We start from the raw sequence: 18,378 nt of genomic DNA on the forward strand, positions 1-18,378 counted from the left end.
CAGAATGAGAGTGGGGCGTGTTCATGTCTCTATAATAATAATATTAATAATAATTTATTATTTATACCCCGCCCATCTGGCTGGGCCTCCCCAGCCACTCTGGGCGGCTTCCAAAAGAGTATTAAAATACTATGATACATCAAACATTAAAAGCATCCCTAAACAGGGCTGCCTTCAGATGTCTTCTAAAAGTCTGGTAGTTGTTGTTCTCTTTGACATCTGGTGGGAGGGTGTTCCACAGGGAGGGCGCCACTACCAAGAAGGCCCTCTGCCTGGTTCCCTGTAACTTGGCTTCTCGCAGTGTGGGAACCGCCAGAAGGCCCTCGGTGCTGGACCTCAGTGTCCGGGTAGAACGATAAGAGTGGACTTTTGTGCTGCCTGAAAGTGCAAATTTTCCATTGTTGGCCGTGTAAGTACTCAGAGTCAGATGTTGGAGGTCTTATTCCTTACTCCACTGCACAAGTTCAGCAACACCATTTTCTTTTAGGACTCAGGGGCTTGTACTATACCACTGAAGACTACAGTGTAGAAATATAATCTGCCTTGAAATTGGGGGCAGCCTGGCGGCGGGGGTGGGGGAGAGAATATTGCTGGAAAAGTAATAAATAAACAGCGTCACCTCTCTCCCCTCCCTCTCTTTTCTTCCTACAGTTGCGTAGAATGCAAGAGATGCTGCAGAAAATGAAACAGCAGATGCAAGACCAGTGAAAAAAGGAAGCTGGGATGGAAGTTGCGAAGGAAGGGATCATCCTTGTCACTGTCTGCAGTTCAGCTGGAATCGCAGATGCTTTAGGAAGGACTTTCCTGTTGCAAAACAAAACAAAACAAAAACAAAGAGACTTGTGAGCAAGAGCGGCACCCGTTCCCTCCCTCCCTCCGTCTCTCTAATTCATGGGTAGCCAACGTGGTGCCCTGCAAACACTGTCGAACTGCAACGCCCATCACAGGAAGTTGGCAGTCCAGCAGTGGCTGTAGGACACCATGTCAGCTACTCCGTGCTCTATTTCGATCGTAGCAACGTCTGTTAGTGGGAAGGCAGGAAGACGAGAGAGGAGAGAGGTTGCTTGCTGCGGACCTCTTCCACGATCGGGATATTCCCTGCTGTCCCCACTCTTTCCTAGATGTACTAAACTGTTATTAAGGAGCATTCTGGTATTTAAAACCAACCAACAAACCAACCAACCACCGTTTCTATGGCACATGGATTTTGAGGACTCTTGTGTAAAATGCACGTTAACTGTTTACTTCTAACCAAGGTGCTGTGACCCTTCTTCTCCTCCTCTTTCCAGCTCTCCCCACCCCTCCATTTTGTCCTCAAACTTTCTGAGGTCACGGCAAGCTTTTGCAAGAAGGCCGACGATACCTCTGAACCAAGTGCTGCTGACCTGAGCACCAACCAGCCTGACCTCTTGCCTAGGACATCCCTTGGTCCTCTCCCCACCAGCCGCTTTGAGAGGATGAGGATGGTTGGGTGTGTGGCGTTCTTTGATGGTTTCTCAAAACATTCCTGACATGACGATGATGTTTTTACTAAGAATCTCATGGCTCTTTTTTGCACTATGGGGGGGAAGGACTTAAAAGACCTGCTGGCGAGGGATCCTAGTAAAAAAACAGCTCCCACTGCCCTTGTTTTAGGTGAGTTGTATTGAGTGATGTAAAACTGTTGGACTTCTTGCAGAGGTAAGGATCTGCAAGGCAGGAGTTACTTTGAGATTTAGCATCATCTTGGCACGCTCAGCCCATGCTTTGTCTCTCACCATCCATGGAGCAAATTTGGATTCCTAGAGAAATGTGTTAATTGGTTTGTACGCTGTCCAGTGGATTCCTCTAGTGAATGTCTCAAGTCATTTTTTAGGGATCTAAAAAATTCCACCCGAAAATGGACTTGGGATGGGAGCAAACCATGGTATTCTGCTAACCTGGGATTGTGTTGTGTGGTTGTGGGCTTCTAGAAATATGCATTGCTTCAGTTTGGGCCACCGTGCAAATGTCTGCTGCATACAGAGTTAGTGTGAGTCTTTCTTATTCTGCTCAGTTGCGCTGCATCATGGATTTTGTAGTCTAGAGGCCAGCGCCCAATGCTCACAAGGTTACAGCTACAAAGTCCATGATGCAGTGAGACTGAGAGCAAACTGCTCATGCATGAACTGAGGAGATGTGGCTATAGGGTGTATGGCATCACAGATGGAACCAGCTGAGATCTGAATAGGGGAGGCAGATTTTTTCTACTGTTGCTAGCAGTTGGCAGTCTTATGGCCAGAGATAATGTATACACCTCGCACTCAGAAGTCCACATTCTGCAACAAGGAAACTTTAATTCTGTGCAAAGTGTGTAACGCTCCGGAAAGTGGCCACAGGCTCCCAGGGAGAGGGAAATGTGTTGTGCAGCTTTTGCAGCGCCAACCTTTTAATTTGAAATTACAGGGCTCCTTCTGCTTTCTTTGCTCTTTTGACCCTTCTTCTCCCTTTAGGACAGGCTGGGAAACCCCCTGCTCCTCCAAATGTTGTTGGACTTCAATTCCCACTTGCCCCAACACGGCCAATGTTTAGGGATGTAGTTTATCTCTGGAGGGCCCCAAGTTTCACCCTCACCTGCTTTTGAATGCAAAAGAGAGATGGGGCCCCTTGTTTTCTAACTGTTGACTAGAAACGGATATTTTTTTTTACAGGAGCAACTTGTCACAACAGAAATGTGAATATATCCCTATCAAAATACCCTATTGCGGCACTGCTAAAGATAAGGAAGCATCGTCCTCCTTTGTAGGGAGCAGGGTGAAACCTCTTTCTTTCTGTTTCTATCTTTCGCCTCCCATCTTAAACAGAAAAACAAGCAGAATATAGCGTGTTGCTGTTAGATGTGCCACACTTTCATTTAGGACAGTGTTTTCCAAACTGCTTTTGGACTACAATTCCCATCATCCCTGACCACCAGTCTTGCTAGCTGGGGATGATGGAAGTTGTAGTCCAGTAACAGCTGGAGACCCAAGTTTGGGACAGCCTTTGCTGACCTGCTGACTTCAGCTACAACTCACATGGGGCCCAGGAAGCACATGGGGCATGGCAGAATCATTCCCTAGATGTTTGCTTCTTCTTTACACCTAGCGTGTCTTCAACCACATCTCTGACAGGTCTACCAACCTGCAGACTTCCTTCTTTCCTTATAGAAAGTGAAACTTCTCAGGGTCCCAAGCTGCAGCCCTAGTTTATACCTCAGTTCCACCTGGCTAAAGCCTGGAGGAAATTGAGATGAGCCACAGGGCGTCTTGGGGAGTCTCATGGTTGTGCTCAGGAAAAGCCGGCCCTGACATTGGCCGTAATGACCGCTGCTGCCTCAGGTAGAATCTGTTTGTGTGTTGCAAATGGTGCTGAGGTGTTGGAGGACAGAGCTGTGTGTGGCGTGAGGCCTACCCTGAACCCCCTAAGTTAGCTTACTGCTCTTAGCTGCAATGTCCGGCTGTGTCCTATTCCCAAGAATCAACCCATCAGCTCCCGTATGGGGCAATGGTGGAGGGGACAGCAGTTGCTGGTGCCCACTGGGACTGGCAGGGGTGAAAGCAGGGGCGGTCTATCCTGTTTCGCCACCTGAGGCAAAGCTTTCTTGCCACACCTCCCCTGCCACCCCCTACCACTGCGGCCTTGTTTTTGTGTAGCTGTGGTGGCTTCTGGTGAAATCTTGTGGAACTCTCATGAGATCTCACAGCATTCTGCGTCTGCTTTGGTTCAGCTCAAGGGCAAGCCTGCCCTGGGTGGAAGGCAGAGTGGCCAACTGCAGAAGGAGTTGGAGCAAATGGCAGGCAGATTCTATTTAAAGCTGCCTCTAAATCTATAGTATCATGCTCTCACTTTTAACAGGCTTCATCTCTCCCCCCCCATCCCAAATCCTGGAAAGTGTAAATGTTTGGAGTTGTTAAGAGACCCCTGTTCCTCCCACAGAGCTACAGTTCTACAATTCTCATAGCAGTTTAACAGCCAGTCCCTCTTCACAGGGACACTGGTGGTGCTGTGGTCTAAACCAGTGAGCATCTTGGGCTTGCCACTTGGAAGGTCGGCAGTTCAAATCCCCGTGACGGGGTGAGCTCCGGTTGCTCTGTCCCAGCTCCTGCCAACCTAGCACTTGGAAAGCACACCAGTGCAAGTAGATAAATAGGTACCTCTGCGACGGGAAGGTAAACGGCATTTCTGTGCACTCTGGCACTCGTCACAGTGTCCCATTGTGCCAGAAGCGGTTTAGTCCTGCTGGCCACATGACCCGGAAATCTGCGGACAAATGCCGGCTCCCTCGGCCTGAAGCGAGACGAGCGCCACAACCCCATAGTCACCTTTGACTGGACTTAACCGTCCTTTACCTTACCTTTTACCTTACTCCTTAGCCTTTTCTTCTCCTGATGATATCCCGCAAGGCAGCAAAGTTTTAGGACCAGAGTTTTCCTTCTCCTAGGTGGCCTACCTTCCCAGGCTGTGGAAATTGTAGCTCTGTGCATGCAATACGGTCTCTTCTAACAACTCTTGGCACCCTTAACCAACTGCAGCTCCCAGAATGCTTTGCAGGAAACCATGTTTCCTGCAACATGCTCTAAAACGATGGTATAAATACAGCCCTTGTCTCTTGTTTCTTTGGGGCCCCAGTCAGGGTGACAAGTTCCATGATACCCCCTTTATCCTGGAAGGCACAGGGAACTGTTGGCAAGAGATAAGGATTGCCTTCTCCTGCAGCCACAGCTCTGTTCTCATTCTGCGTGTCTTTCATGCTAGCCTCACATCCAGTGAGGAAAGCTGCAGGCTGTGTGGCTTTCCGTGATAAGGCGGTACTTCAAAGGACAGCAAGCAACCCACAAGACCAGGCCACAGCCTTGCTTAGGCTGTGTACATGCCATACATCTAAAGCTCATTGTTTCTGCTACATAACTGTGGGAACTCTCTGAGCTAGCCTGCTGGAGCAAAACCAGCAGAGAGTCTTGAAAGACTAATAAATCTGTTACACCATACGTTTTTGCGGGCCACATGGACCACTCCATCAGATGCATTGAGTGTATCCTAAATTGGCAAGCGTGCGTATGAGACACAGCATTGCGGGAATGAATGAGGTCAGCAGGGAATGGAATGTCAAAAGAACAGGCAGCGATGATTAGCTGAAAGCAACATAGTTACAGTAACCAATGAACAAGGCAGGACACCGTGAACAATGGACAAAGCAGTGTTGGTGATAATGCAGATAACTGTGACGTTGGCAAGCTCTTTAATACATGCAGAGTAATCTCAGTTCCAGCTATTTGTCCGACAAATTGAAATTCAGCAGTGTCCCACTGGGTTTCTGTATGGCCAACTGTTAGGCTGAAATGCTCTCTTGCAGGAGTGGCGAGGGACCTCTGTGGTCCTGCAGCTGCTTCTGGACTACAGCTCCTCTCCTTCCTGGCCATTGGCCATGCTGGCCGGGGCTGATGGGAGTTGGAGTCCAGCAACGTGTGGACGGGTACAGCCTCCCCAGCCTTGCCCTATGGCTTACCTTAAAGGCAGGAGCTTAAAAGCCAATGTTCTCCAGCTGAGGGACAGAAGCTCATTGGAAATTCAAAGGAGGGGGAATATCCTGGGGCAGTTGGAGACTTCCTGATGTTCCCACCACTGCTTCTTTCGAGAAGGTATGAGATGCTATGGCAGGATTGGGGAACCGGCGGCCCTCCAGATGTTGCTAGACTTCAGCACCCATCAGACCCACCCAGCAGGGCTGATGGGAGTTGTAGTCCAACAACAGCTTGGAGAGCCACAGCTACCTTGGATACAACCCTGAGACTCAATGAAAGGTGACGCTCTTCTTCTGATGTTTCCTTCTTCCTGTGCTTTTGGAAACATTCCAGGGGCTTTGAAATATTGTTGAATGGGCTGAAGCGAAATATATTTGGATGAAAATTAAGGCCCTGCCTCTAAATGGGAGGGGCTATTTGTCCTAGCTCATAGCACCAGGTTCAGCATGGGTCTGTGTGCTCATTGGCAAATGGAACATAGATGGTTTGGTCTGTATTTAAATGAAGGGGAGCCCAGGAACAGGTGTGGATGTCTTGAGTTTTAAATAGGTTTGAGAAACACTGCCTTAAGGACAGCTGCCGTACACCCTAATACGCACAGATGGACCAGAGTAGAGTCCATTTGGCCATTCTCCAGCTGTCTATGGGAAAGGTCCATAGCGCGTGGTGCATCTGCACGAATCCCGATGGGCTGCAATTAGGGATGGAGGAGAATTTCAATTCTGTACTCATTTAACTCCGAATCCATCAAATTTGCTGTTTCTGAAACACTCTGAGAAGCAAAGCACAGAATCCTTCGAAATTCAGAGTTACCCGAGTTTTACGGCTCAGGTCTCCAACCAAACAACATTTACGAAAGCGCATAAAAATGAATATTTTATTGGGAGTAGAATTCACATATCAAGAGAAACGGCTTTGCAAAAATGTGTCAAAACTCCACACGCAGAGATACTTATTGGGGGGGGGAGCCACACTGAAATGCTGAAGAACTTTCATGAGGATTTCTTTAAAGCTAAAATTGCCGCAGAGATGTGGAGAATTGAGTTTAAGTTTGGAAAAATGGGAAATGGAGAGAACTCAAATGGACAAACCTTCCATCCCTAACTGCAACACATGGTTTGGCCAGTTACAAACCAGTGCTTGAAGTACAGGAGGCAGGCAGTTGGGGACCAGTCTTCTTATCTTTTGTGTTGGCCTTGCGCCCCCTTCCTATTTTAAAAATTAAAGGATATCAGCAGCAGGGCTTGTGGGTTTAATTAAGGCCCACCCTGCTTTTCTCTGTCCTCCCGCTCCAGTTTCTGAGCACTGCAACTTGGGGATGGTGAAACCTGTGGCTGTGCACAAGCCATTGCTGGGCTCCAGCTCCCATCGTTCCCTGACCATTGGCCATGTTGCCTGGGGCTGATGGGAGCTGGAGTCCCAACAACGACAGCTGGAGGGTCACCGGTTTCTCCACCCTCCTCCAAAAGCAAAGGACACCGATGGAGTTGCTGCTTTCTTCTCCTAGGTTGGCCTGGACATTTCTGCACTTCCTTACAACCTCCCAGGAGGTACGCTTCTCTGCTCTTCCCTGTGCTGTGTTCGAGGCAATGCTTTTGCTGTCGGTGGTAGGGTGCTTCTGAAAACCAGTCGCTGTGGATCTCTGGAGGACAGAGTGATGTTGCACTCAGGTCCTGCTTGTGGGGTGTCTGGTTGGGATGCTGGATTTGGAAGGGCCACCAGCCTGACCCAGCAAGGGCCATTCTTAACTGTTCTTAGGAGAGTCTCAATGGGGATGCAAGCCCACAACTTCCATAAGTAGCATGTGGGTGGTGGGTTGGAGAGGTCCAAGGTAGACTGTGCCTCACCAGGGAGGTGCTGAGCCAATATCTGTGCCAATACCCTGATTTGCTCCCACAAACGGTGGTTTGCTATTCAACGGTACACGCTTTGTGCTTGTTCTCACAAGTTATTCCGCATGCCTTTTTTTTTTCCTGGAAGGAGGGGGGGAAGGTTGTTCTCTGTGCTGTGTGATGACCTCTTGCCTTTCTCAGGCTTCCCCTCGCATCTCACTCGTTGCAGCCATGTTGTAAACTGCGGCTTGTTGCTATTGCTTCTGTGACACCCGCCTTGCCTTGCTCTGTTCCGTACCGCTTTTTTGTTTGTTTGTTTGTTTTGTATATTTCTGTTGAACTTTTTTTTTGGGGGGGGGTCATGGTGATCAAAGAGAACAGAACCTTTTAAACATATCCATTTTATTAAAATTATAATTATAATTATTATAATTATTATTATTATTAATATAATGTTTACTACCTGAACTGATCAATGAAGTAAACTAAAAGTTTTAAAAACCCGAAACCATGCTTCTTTGTCATTGATCACTCTGTTAAATTACTTTCCATAACACAGGGGTCATTGATCTTTTAAAGTCCGTGGGCACATTTTGAGATGGTGTCGTGGCCGCCAGTCACAAAATGGCTGCCGTGGTGTGTGTGGCATAACACAAGATGGCTGTCTTGTCATAGCAAAACACAAAATGGCTGCTGTGGGGTGGGTGTAATAACATTACATGGCTGTCTTGAGGGCATGGCAAAAGACAAAATGGCTGCCACATCTAAAAGAGCAGGAGGAGAGTCAGGAACATAAAAAGGTGTGGGCATGCCACCCCATCAGTGGAGGAAAAAGCATTTACATAAGTTTCCACTAGGCTCCCTCACAGTAGGAAGCTCTTTCATTCTCTCGTCTGTTCAGAATGGAAGAGAGGATGGGTGTCTGATCCCGGTATTCACTGAAAGGTGGGCATCTTTAAAGCGGTGTGTCCAATGTAGGAGAGGACAAGCCAGTGCGAACAGGAACTGAGTCAACAGTCTCTTGGGCCTTGTGGATTTTTGAGGGGATATTTTCTAAGACCTTTGGTTGGCGCCATAGGCAGGCACACTAGTACCCATCAGTGAGTCCTCCCATAGCAGAACAGGGATGCTTAAGGAGTTTGATCTTGGTGAATTCTTATTTTAAAAAAATCACCTGAACTTAATGCTGGCTCCAGAACTTGAATAGCCCTTGGGTAAGTGGGTTAAACCACAGAGCCTAGGACTTGCCGATCAGAAGGTCGGCGGTTTGAATCCCCGCGACGGGGTGAGCTCCCGTTGCTCAGTCCCTGCTCCTGCCAACCTAGCAGTTCAAAAGCACGTCAAAGGGCAAGTAGATAAATAGGTACCACTCCGGCGGGAAGGTAAACGGCGTTTCCGTGCGCTGCTCTGGTTCCCCAGAAGCGGCTTAGTCATGCTGGCCACATGACCCGGAAGCTGTACGCCGGCTCCCTCGGCCAATAAAGCGAGTTGAGCGCCGCAACCTCAGAGTCAGCCACGACTGGACCTAATGGTCAGGGGTCCCTTTACCTTTAAGTGACCAGCAGTGATCCCCCATCCCAAAGTGGGGGCCCCTTCTTCCCATTTCTGTTTCCACTAGCGTGCCTTTTCTGCTTCCAAATAAGTACAACAACTCCCATCAGCTCGTGACAGCACGGCAAATTGTCCAGGATGATGGAACATGTAGTATAATGCACAGTGGGCGGCCATAGTTTCCCTGTTCATGGTTTAGCCTCAGATCCCCATTGCAGAAATCTGCCCTCCCAGCATGTGTAAAGTGTTGAAGTTGTGACAGGGACACACGATGGAGTTTCCCCAACCCTTCTTCCCTTCATCACACAAAGCTTGAAGGTTCAGACTCTCTGGCAAATGTTGGGCTCAATCCATTTGAGAGCTGAAGAGCAGCCATCTCCATGGCTACATCTGGATGACAAGAGGGAGGAAGTCCACATACAGAAGCGTGGGTGCCATTCAGGAAGGCTTGACTTTATACTACGCACCAGCTCAATTCCCCGAACTGTTAAGGGCACTGCCCCACAGATTGTACATCATCGCAGACTAGCTTCCATTTGAATGAGTGGTGGAATCTTTGGATGGGCATTTTCAGGTCACAGCAGTCTGGATCCTGAAACAACCTAAGCCTGCGAAGTTGAGCAAGGAGAATTCCTTCCTTCCCTCCCTTCCTGACCCTTGAACGCAACGACTTCAGTCTTGTTCAGATCCAAAGCGTTGGCCGGCTCTTGCAGTGAGAGGACTATCGCCATCAGACATGGTAAGTGAGCAAGAAGCTTCATGATCTGGATTGAAATATCTATATAGCTATATCTAGATTCTTCTATGGGAAGCCGCTTGGAGATGGTCTTGTTTAGCCTGGAGAAGAGGAGGTTAAGGGGTGATATGATAGCCATGTTCAAATATATTAAAGGATGTCACATAGAGGAGGGAGAAAGGTTGTTTTCTGCTGCTCCAGAGAAGCGGACACGGAGCAATGGTTCCAAACTACAAGAAAAGAGATTCCACCTAAACATTAGGAGGAACTTCCTGACAGTAAGAGCTGTTCGACAGTGGAATTTGCTGCCAAGGAGTGTGGTGGAGTCTCCTTCTTTGGAGGTCTTTAAGCAGAGGCTTGACGACCATATGTCAGGAGTGCTCTGATGGTGTTTCCTGCTTGGCAGGGGGTTGGACTCGATGGCCCTTGTGGTCTCTTCCAACTCTATGATTCTATGATTCTATGATTCTATTGGGTGGTCTGCAAATGCAGTCAATAAAATCAATAAATTATATCAGGGTTGGGGAAACGTTTTCAGTCAGGGTTCACATTCCCTTCTGGACAACCTTCCTTGGTTGTCAGACAGAGCAACATATGGAGTATCCACCTTTGTAGAGAAGGCTAGATTCTACCAGAGATGGGTGAATCTGCCAGTTTCAGTTTCTCAATTTTTCCACTCATAAAAATCCAGTTCTCCAGATTTCCACGCCAGTATGTGATTTTTTTAAAAAAAAGTCCTCATGAAAATTCAACAAGATTTTTGCATGAATCCCTCCAGTGGACCCACATGTACACAATTTTGCCCAATGTACACATTTTATGTAAGGCAATTTCCCCTTACACAGTGCATTTTTGTCTCCTATTTTCACCAATACACTTTACCCTGTGTTTTTTGCATGTATGACTTGGATGGAGAACAGCACTGCAAAATTTAGAGAGGTGCACATTTCAAAGCATGACTGGTTTCCGGTTGACAGGATGTGGTGGAACTCCATCCTTAACTAAGGGTGACATATGCTTTTGGGTGCCGAGTCATCAGAGCTATCAGTTCTTGTGGTCAGTCCTACCCTTTACTCGACGAGTGCACAAATTTGCCCATCCTGAATGAATGTTTGAGAGGAATCGTGTGCAGAAAGCACCCGCAGATCTATTGCACAACTGCATGGACCTCCTCTTCCTTCCCTTCCACATTTATGGCAGAGACTTGGACCCTCGTCTGCACCACTTTTAACAATCATGGCTCCCCCCAAAGAATCCTGGAAAATATAATTTGTTAAGGGTGCTAAGAGTTATTAGGAGCCCAGAGATGGAAAGAAGATAAAGTCCCTACTGGAGAAGAATGGCAAATCGAGTTGATGGACTATGCCGAAATGGCAAAACTGACCGGAAGACTTGGGAATCAGGAAGACCAAAACTTTAATAAAGAATGGGAAAAAATTATAATTCACCTCGAAGGCCGCTGTAAGCAGTTGAAAATGTTAGCAGGATTTCAATAATGCTTGTAATGTAATGAGAACTATGGACACAATGGAATTATAAAAAAAATGGATTATTAAAATAAAGATGCAGCAGAAAAGATTTAACAACAGAACCCATAGAGGGGAAGGTTTGTAGGAATCTTGTAACTTTGAATGTGTTGTGGTATGATTGTAAACTCAAACATGTAAAATCATTCATATATATATATACACACACACATGCATATACACACATATGAGTTATTAGGAGACCACTATTACCCTTACAGAGCTACAGTTCCCAGAGTGCTATAATAATCAATCCCTCTTTCCAGGGAACTCTGGGAATTGTAACTCTGTGAGGGGAATAGGGGCCTCTTAACAATTCTCAGCATCCTGAAAAAGCTAAGTTTCCCAGGATTCTCTAGGGTTTCAGACTGGGGTTCTTCCCAACCCTATCTGAAGTTACCGGGGTTTGAACCTCCTCCTCCCCCCTCCTCCTCCTCCCCCTCCTCCTCCCCTCCCCCCTCCTCCTCCTCCCCCTCCTCCTCCTCCTCCTCCTCCTCCTTCTTCATTTATTTATTTATACCTCACCCATCTGGCTGGGTTTCCCCAGCCACTCTGGGCAGCTTCCAACAAAATATTAAAAATACACTAAAAATACAGGACCTCCGCCACCTCCCTTCCTTACAGGCACATGGGAACTTATTTCTGAATCCCTGCTGGTGAACTATTGCAGAATCTGAAGAAGTGTGCATGCACACGAAAGCTCATACCAACAACAAACTTAGTTGGTCTCTAAGGTGCTACTGGAAGGAATTTTTTTATTTTATTGCAGAATTGTTTTCTTATTTACCATTCTGCCACAACTGGGAGTGCAATTCCATTTCTGAGCGTGATGCGAAAACCAAGTCTTTCAGTCAGCAGGGAAGAAGTATCAGCTTGCAAGGACAAGCTTGTGGGATCTCCGCAGAATGACGGGTTAGGAACAGGCTTCCCCTTATCTTTCTGGTGCAGGCAGTGGATTTATCAGGATTGCTCAGCCGTGCACTTACTACTTCTCACACAGCTGGCCAGCATTCAGCTTGGGTTCTCATTCTGCAGAGGAGCGAGCTGAGAGTGGTAAGTCTAAAACCATTTCCCCCACAGGTGCATAGGAAACTGTCCTGTGTCAGGTCAGGTTGTTTGTCCATCTAGAGCAGCATTTCCCAAATTTGAGTCTTCACCTGTTTTTTCATGAGCCAGGACTGAGCTGTGCTCCAACATCTTCAGTGACTCTGCAAGGAATTCTCAAGGAAGTCTCTTGGGTCGTTTGGCGCATCTTTGCAATTCCCCTAAGGATATCACAGTCTCAAGAGTTATTTTCCACCTTGGGCTCTTTTAGGAGGAAGGGTGGGGTATAAATTTAATATATAATGATAATATACAATATACCCACTCTAGAACAGTGGTTCTCAAACTTTCCTCTCGGCCACACTTTTCGATTAAAAATTTGCTTGCGCCATACCCAATGCTTTTATCGATAAGAAATGCACTGGAAAACAAAAAGAAACAGCTCTTAGCAGCGCTTGATTTGGAAAAGATATCTATCCATATTCTGCAAATTTTAAAAAGTCAATACTACACTGAAATGTTTAAATATCTTTGTCCTTGAATCTTACCACCACACCAAGATGCAATCACAAACTGCTGAGATTGAGACTTGTCAATCTAATAAATTGTATGTTTCCTTTATTCCATTGTATTTATCCTTGCCGAGGTACCTGGTAGATTTACCAAACATTAAAATGAGGGTAGCCTTTATGCAGGCAAGACTAAATGTCCTTCTATTAGCAGATTGGATGGGCCAACATAAAGGAGTTCCTAAGGACAGAGTTTGTGGCTGCAACTCTGTGTCCATAGAAGACATAACTCATGTACTCCTTGAATGCCCTTTTTATAATCTTAGACGCAACTACATCCACACATTGCTAAGATCGTAGAAGGGTAGGTCATTTCTTGCAAAGACCTGTTTTCTGTTGTCTGATGTAGAGAAGTTATCTATCCTTTAAAAGGTAAAGGTAAAGGATCCCTGACAGTTAAGTCCAGTTGCAAACGACTCTGGGGTTCCGGCACTCATCTCGCTTTACGGGCTGAGGGAGCCGACGTTTGTCCACCGACAGTTTTTCTGGGTCATGTGGCCAGCATGACTATGCCGCTTCTGGCGAAACCAGAGCAGTGCACAGAAACGCCGTTTACCTTCCCGCCAGAGAAGTACCTAGTTATCTACTTGGACTTTGACGTGCTTTCGAACTGCTAGGTTGGCAGGAGCTGGGACCGAGCAACGGGAACTCACCCCGTTGCGGGGATTCAAACCACTGACCTTCTGATCTGCAAGCCCTAGGCTCAGTGGTTTAGACCACAGTGCCACCTGCATCCCATCTATCCTTTAGAACATCCAAATTTCTTACTAAGGCTCTGCAAATTCATGTAACAAAATTTAAAGAGGGTATGGGAAATGATTTATCCTCTAAAAGGTAAGGTAACGCGGGACATGGGTGGCGCTGTGGTCTAAACCACTGAACCTCTTGGGCTTGCCAATCAGAAGGTTGGCGGTTCGAATCCTCACGACGGAGTGAGCTCCCGTTGCTCTGTCCCAGCTCCTGCCAACCTAGCAGTTCGAAAGCACGCCAGAAAGTGCAAGTAGATAAATAGGTACCACTCCGGTGGGCAGCTAAACGGTATTTCCGTACGCTGCTCTGGTTTTGCCAGAAGCGGCTTAGTCATGCTGGCCACATGACCCAGAAAAACTGTCTGTGGACAAACGCTAGCTTCCTCGGCCTGTAAAGCAAGATGAGTGCCACAACCCCAGAGTCGTCCACAACTGGACTTAACTGTTAGGGGTCCTTTACCTTTTTTTCCAAGGTAAGGTAAAGGGCCCCTGGATGGTTAAGTCCAGTCAAAGGCGACTATGGCGTTGCAGTGTTCATCTCACTTTCAGGCTGTTTGTCCACAGACAGTTTTCTGGGTCATGTGGCCAGCAGGACTAAACCGCTTCTGGTGCAGCGGAACACTATGATGGAAAGCAGAGCACACGGAAAGGCCGTTTCCCTTCCCATCTCAGCAGTACCTATTTATCTACTTGTACTGGTGTGCTCCCAAACTGCTAGGTTGGCAGGAGCTGGGACAGAGCAACAGGAGTTCACCCCATCGTGGGGATTTGAACCGCCGACCTTCTGATCGGCAAGCCCAAGAGGCTCAGTGGTTTAGACCATAGCGCCACCCACGTCCCTAAAACACAAGAAACCACCACATTTGCCATCCTCTCCTGCCACACCAATGTGGTGCATCTCACCCTCTGAGAACCACTGCTCTCGAGATATGGGCGCTGTCTTCTTTCAAGTTAGGCCATTGGCTCATCTGTCTCTCCATTGTCTGGCCCCAGTTCTGCAGGACTTTAGGCACAGATCTTTTCTAACCTGACTTGGAGACACTGGGGATTGGAGCTGGGATGCTCTGCCACTGAGCTAGCACTTGTGTCTCAAAGCGATGTCTTCAAAACTCACCCGGCCCTGGGTATGAAAGAGCTTCTAATAGATCAGAGCTCTGTCTGATATGGAGCCAACTATTCTGGTCCCATAGAAGCAACAGATGAAAGAATAAGCAATGGGATACTTTCTGTCTCTCTCCTGACCGGTGTGTCAGCTGATGAAATAATACACAAGGTTTTGTGTTACGGAAAACTCTTTAAACAGGCTGCGATCCCTTTGCATGGGCTTTTTGAACAGCTCTTCTTACACTAACCTCCGGCTTCTCATTCTCCCCCCCCCCCCAAATCTCTTGTGTTGGTAGATTTAAAAGTATTCCTCCGAAAATATGTGACCTCTGGTTCATCCTCATTCCTTTCCTGCGGAGGGGAAGTTCTGCTCACCGAATGAGCCTTCCCTGTTCCTTTCCTTTGGTAGCTCCCTGCTGAAAATGTGTTCCTGGGCCTTGGGCAAGCTTTGAGAATGGGGCAGCGAGTGGAAATGGAGGGAGGAAATGGACACAGTGCTCCTCCCATTCCATTAACAGAGAAGCAACCCAGGAACCATCTGAAGGAGTCTTCGTTTGAGAGTCATGTAAAGGGAAGGACTTTAGCTCAGTGGCAGAACATCTGGTTTGGATGCAGAAGTTTCTAGGTTCAACTCCTGGTGCCTCCAGGTAGCACTAGGGAAATCCTGGAGAGACACTGCCAGTCCGTGTAGACAATACTGAGCTAGCTGGACCAATGTTGTGATTGGTATATGGTAGCCTTCTATTATATTTTGGGATGTGGGATGCGCTGTGAGTTAAACCACAGAGCCTACCACTTGCCGATCAGAAGGTCGGCGGTTCGAATCCCTGCGACAGGGTGAGCTCCCGTTGCTCGGTCCCTGCTCCTGCCAACCTAGCAGTTCGAAAGCACGTCAAAGTGCAAGTAGATAAATAGGTACCACTCCAGCGGGAAGGTAAATGGCGTTTCCGTGCGCTGCTCTGGTTCGCTAAAAGCGGCTTAGTCATGCTGGCCACATGACCTAGAAGCTGTATGCCGGCTCCCTCGGCCAATAAAGCGAGATGAGCGCCGCAACCCCAGAGTCGGTCATGACTGGACCTAATGGTCAGGGGTCCCTTTACCTTTACCTTATGCTTCTATTTAATACAGCCTTTTATCTTAATTTAGGACTGGTTTTTTTTAGAGGAAGGGGCATAGCTCAGTGGTAGAACACCTGCTCTGCATGCAGAAGGTCTCAGGTTCATTCCCTGGCAGGTGGGTCTGGGAGTGATTCATGCCTCGAACCCAGGATAGCTGCTGCCAGTCAGAGTAGGCAGTGCTGAGCTAGATAGACCAATGGTCTGACTCAGTATAAGGCAGTTTGGTTGGCAGCACCAAATACTAGCAAGAAAAGAAAAAGGGTACTGGGCAATTGAATTTTATAAAATAGTAAAATGACCAATGTACGGGGCATCAATAGAGAGTTAAAAGACTTGGGCACAAATTTGCATATGATGTGCGTGCGTTTTGCATGTGCTGATTTACTTTTAAAGGTGCAAATTTAGGATGCTTTTCAGAGGGAGGAAAACAGGCTTTGGCTGCCAGAGCTTACTCTGAGCTATGGGGCATTTGCAGAATTTTCTGGGCCCTTTACTTTTGGGTGGGTCAGGCCATTTCCCCCACCTAGGCTGAATCTAGACACACACACACACACACACACACACACACACACTGCGAAAATGCTTTAATTTTTAAAAATATATATACTGTATATATTGAATTTGCCATTAGCTCACCATCGCCATCTAGTGCCACATTTGTACAATGCACTTAAAACTCACTCAAAACATTAGATTTGCAGCTGTATAGACAAATCCCTACACCCTGTTATCACAAATGACTGCTTGTGTACTATGAAAAGTAAAGGAGGTACCTTTGGTCAAATTAAGATGACAAGCAGCTGGGGTCACACTGATTTTGCGCAGGGATGAGAAAACCTGTCAATTCTTATTTCTCTCAGTTTCCCATTTTTCTACTCTTAAGTTAAGTGGGGCTGAGAGACTTCAAAGAAGTGTGACTGGCCCAAGGTCACCCAGCAGCTGCATGTGGAGGAGCGGAGACGCGAACCCGGTTCCCCAGATTACGAGACTACCGCTCTTAACCACTACACCACATTGGCTCTCACACTGGCTCTCACCACACTGGTCATACAAAATATAGTTTGTAATGTGTGAAGTTTATATAGTTTTCATGTACAGAGGTCATTGTTTCATATTTGAATTCTTTTGTAGTTGTGCTAAAGAAGATTCCAGCGAAACAGTCAGATTATCTGGAATCACTGTCCTACGTTGTTATTCACTTACTACTTCGGCACCATGAACGCCTAAAAAAGTTTTACCGCTTAGCCCACAGGATAGCATCTATTCCTTTGTTTCAACCATAGACTTATTATACTTCTACGGACTTTCAAAGATTGACAGACGTGTGTTCGTTTGATTTCAAATATATTAGAGAATTTACAAGTGTACACATTTTGTTTTTGTTGTAGTAAATCATGTATATTATGCAATAAGAATTGCAGTGCTATCTAGTATACTGGTCTTCGTGTTGCTTGTATTCTTTGTTGGTCCAACTGGTGACTCTTGTGTCTTTCAGGGTGGAAGATGATTTTCCTCCAGCTCATCCTCCTCCTCATCTTCCTCCCTCTCGTCACTCCAACCTGCCCTGAGCCCTGCCTGTGCGCCTCCACTCTCATTGACTGCACCGCAAAAGATCTTATGCACAACAACCTCCCCACCTCCTTCCCTCCCTCGACCACCAAGCTCTACCTCAACCACAATAATCTCACCTCCATCCCCAATGGGCTCTTTGACAACCTGAAAGACCTCCAGGTGGTTCACTTGTGGGCAAACCCCTGGGAATGTGACTGTCACATCCTCTACCTGCGCTCCTGGCTCCAGTGGCAGCAGAACCGGAGCTTTTACAGGAACGTCATATGCTTATCCCCCTCCCATCTTCAAGGCAGGATCATCAGCTATTTGTCGGAGGATGAGATCATTTCCACCTGTCAGTACTGGTATTGTGGTGTGGCGCTCATCTCTCAGATGTGCCTTTTCATCTTCCTCCTCGTGCAAGCAGTCCTGCTTCTCCTGGTCATCGTCTACCTGCGTAGAATTCGAAGGATAGCCAAGGAAGCCAGGCGAACGGTCACCGAATTCGACGAACGGGGAGATACGTGGTCAACTCATTCTCGAAAGGGTGCAGACTGAACAACGGGTTGGATGTGTGGGAGAAGAGGGGAGTTCAGCAGAAGTCCACTTGTGGATGAGATGGCTTTGTTTCAGTAGTATTGAAAACAAAAATACGCAATATTCAGGTGGTTTGTTTTTTTTTTAAATTGGCCCAGCTTTGTATGAGATAACAGTGTCATCAACACAAAGGAGAATAAAGACTTTAGTTAGCCCAGTCTTAGGTGGGTGAGATGGTATGGGGAAGGTCCGTCAAATATAGATTAAATAACATGGGAGCAAGAACACATCTTCTGTCAGTAAGATGTCCCTGGTTAAATCAGTGGACCTTTACTACAGTGGTGCCTCACAAGACGAAAAGAATCCGTTCCGCGAGTCTCTTCGTCTAGCAGTTTTTTCGTCTTGCGAAGCAAGCCCATTGACGGCTTAGCGGATTAGCGCTATTAGCGGCTTAGTGGCATTTAGTGGCTTTTAGCGGCTTAGCGGCTTAGCGGATAAGCGGCTTAGCGGCTTAGAAAAAGGGGGGGGGGAGGAAAAAAACC

At 47.1% G+C, this 18,378-nt stretch overlaps 2 protein-coding genes across 4 annotated transcripts in view; both read left to right on the top strand.

Annotated features, from left to right (window-relative positions):
* SEPTIN5 (septin 5) overlaps positions 1-7,859 on the top strand; it is a 38,817-nt gene extending 30,958 nt beyond the window's left edge. The window contains exons 12-13 of one of the 2 annotated variants that reach the window (XR_014151632.1): positions 652-6,012; positions 6,043-7,859. Coding sequence is in view for 1 of the 2 variants with exons in the window: in XM_081842819.1 (XP_081698945.1) it covers positions 652-708 (57 nt within the window). In the remaining variant the exon portion in view is untranslated. Of the gene's footprint in view, positions 1-651 lie in introns of both variants that reach the window. The other variant, XM_081842819.1, reaches the window with a different exon arrangement.
* A 607-nt stretch (positions 7,860-8,466) lies between these two features.
* On the top strand, positions 8,467-18,053 carry GP1BB (glycoprotein Ib platelet subunit beta). 2 transcript variants are annotated; one of them, XM_081842882.1, is made up of 2 exons: positions 8,467-9,641; positions 17,244-18,053. In XM_081842882.1, exon 2 carries the CDS (start codon positions 17,252-17,254, stop codon positions 17,855-17,857), a length of 606 nt encoding a protein of 201 aa, XP_081699008.1. In that variant the 5' UTR covers positions 8,467-9,641; positions 17,244-17,251; the 3' UTR covers positions 17,858-18,053. The 2 variants fall into 2 exon arrangements, with proteins under 2 accessions (XP_081699008.1, XP_081699007.1); XM_081842881.1 differs by lacking the exon at positions 8,467-9,641 and adding an exon at positions 11,889-12,217.
* Positions 18,054-18,378: the final 325 nt, after the last annotated feature.

Source organism: Podarcis erhardii (genome assembly GCF_964252035.2).
Source record: "Podarcis erhardii genome assembly, chromosome: 15".
NCBI classification, from domain to species: domain Eukaryota; kingdom Metazoa; phylum Chordata; class Lepidosauria; order Squamata; family Lacertidae; genus Podarcis; species Podarcis erhardii.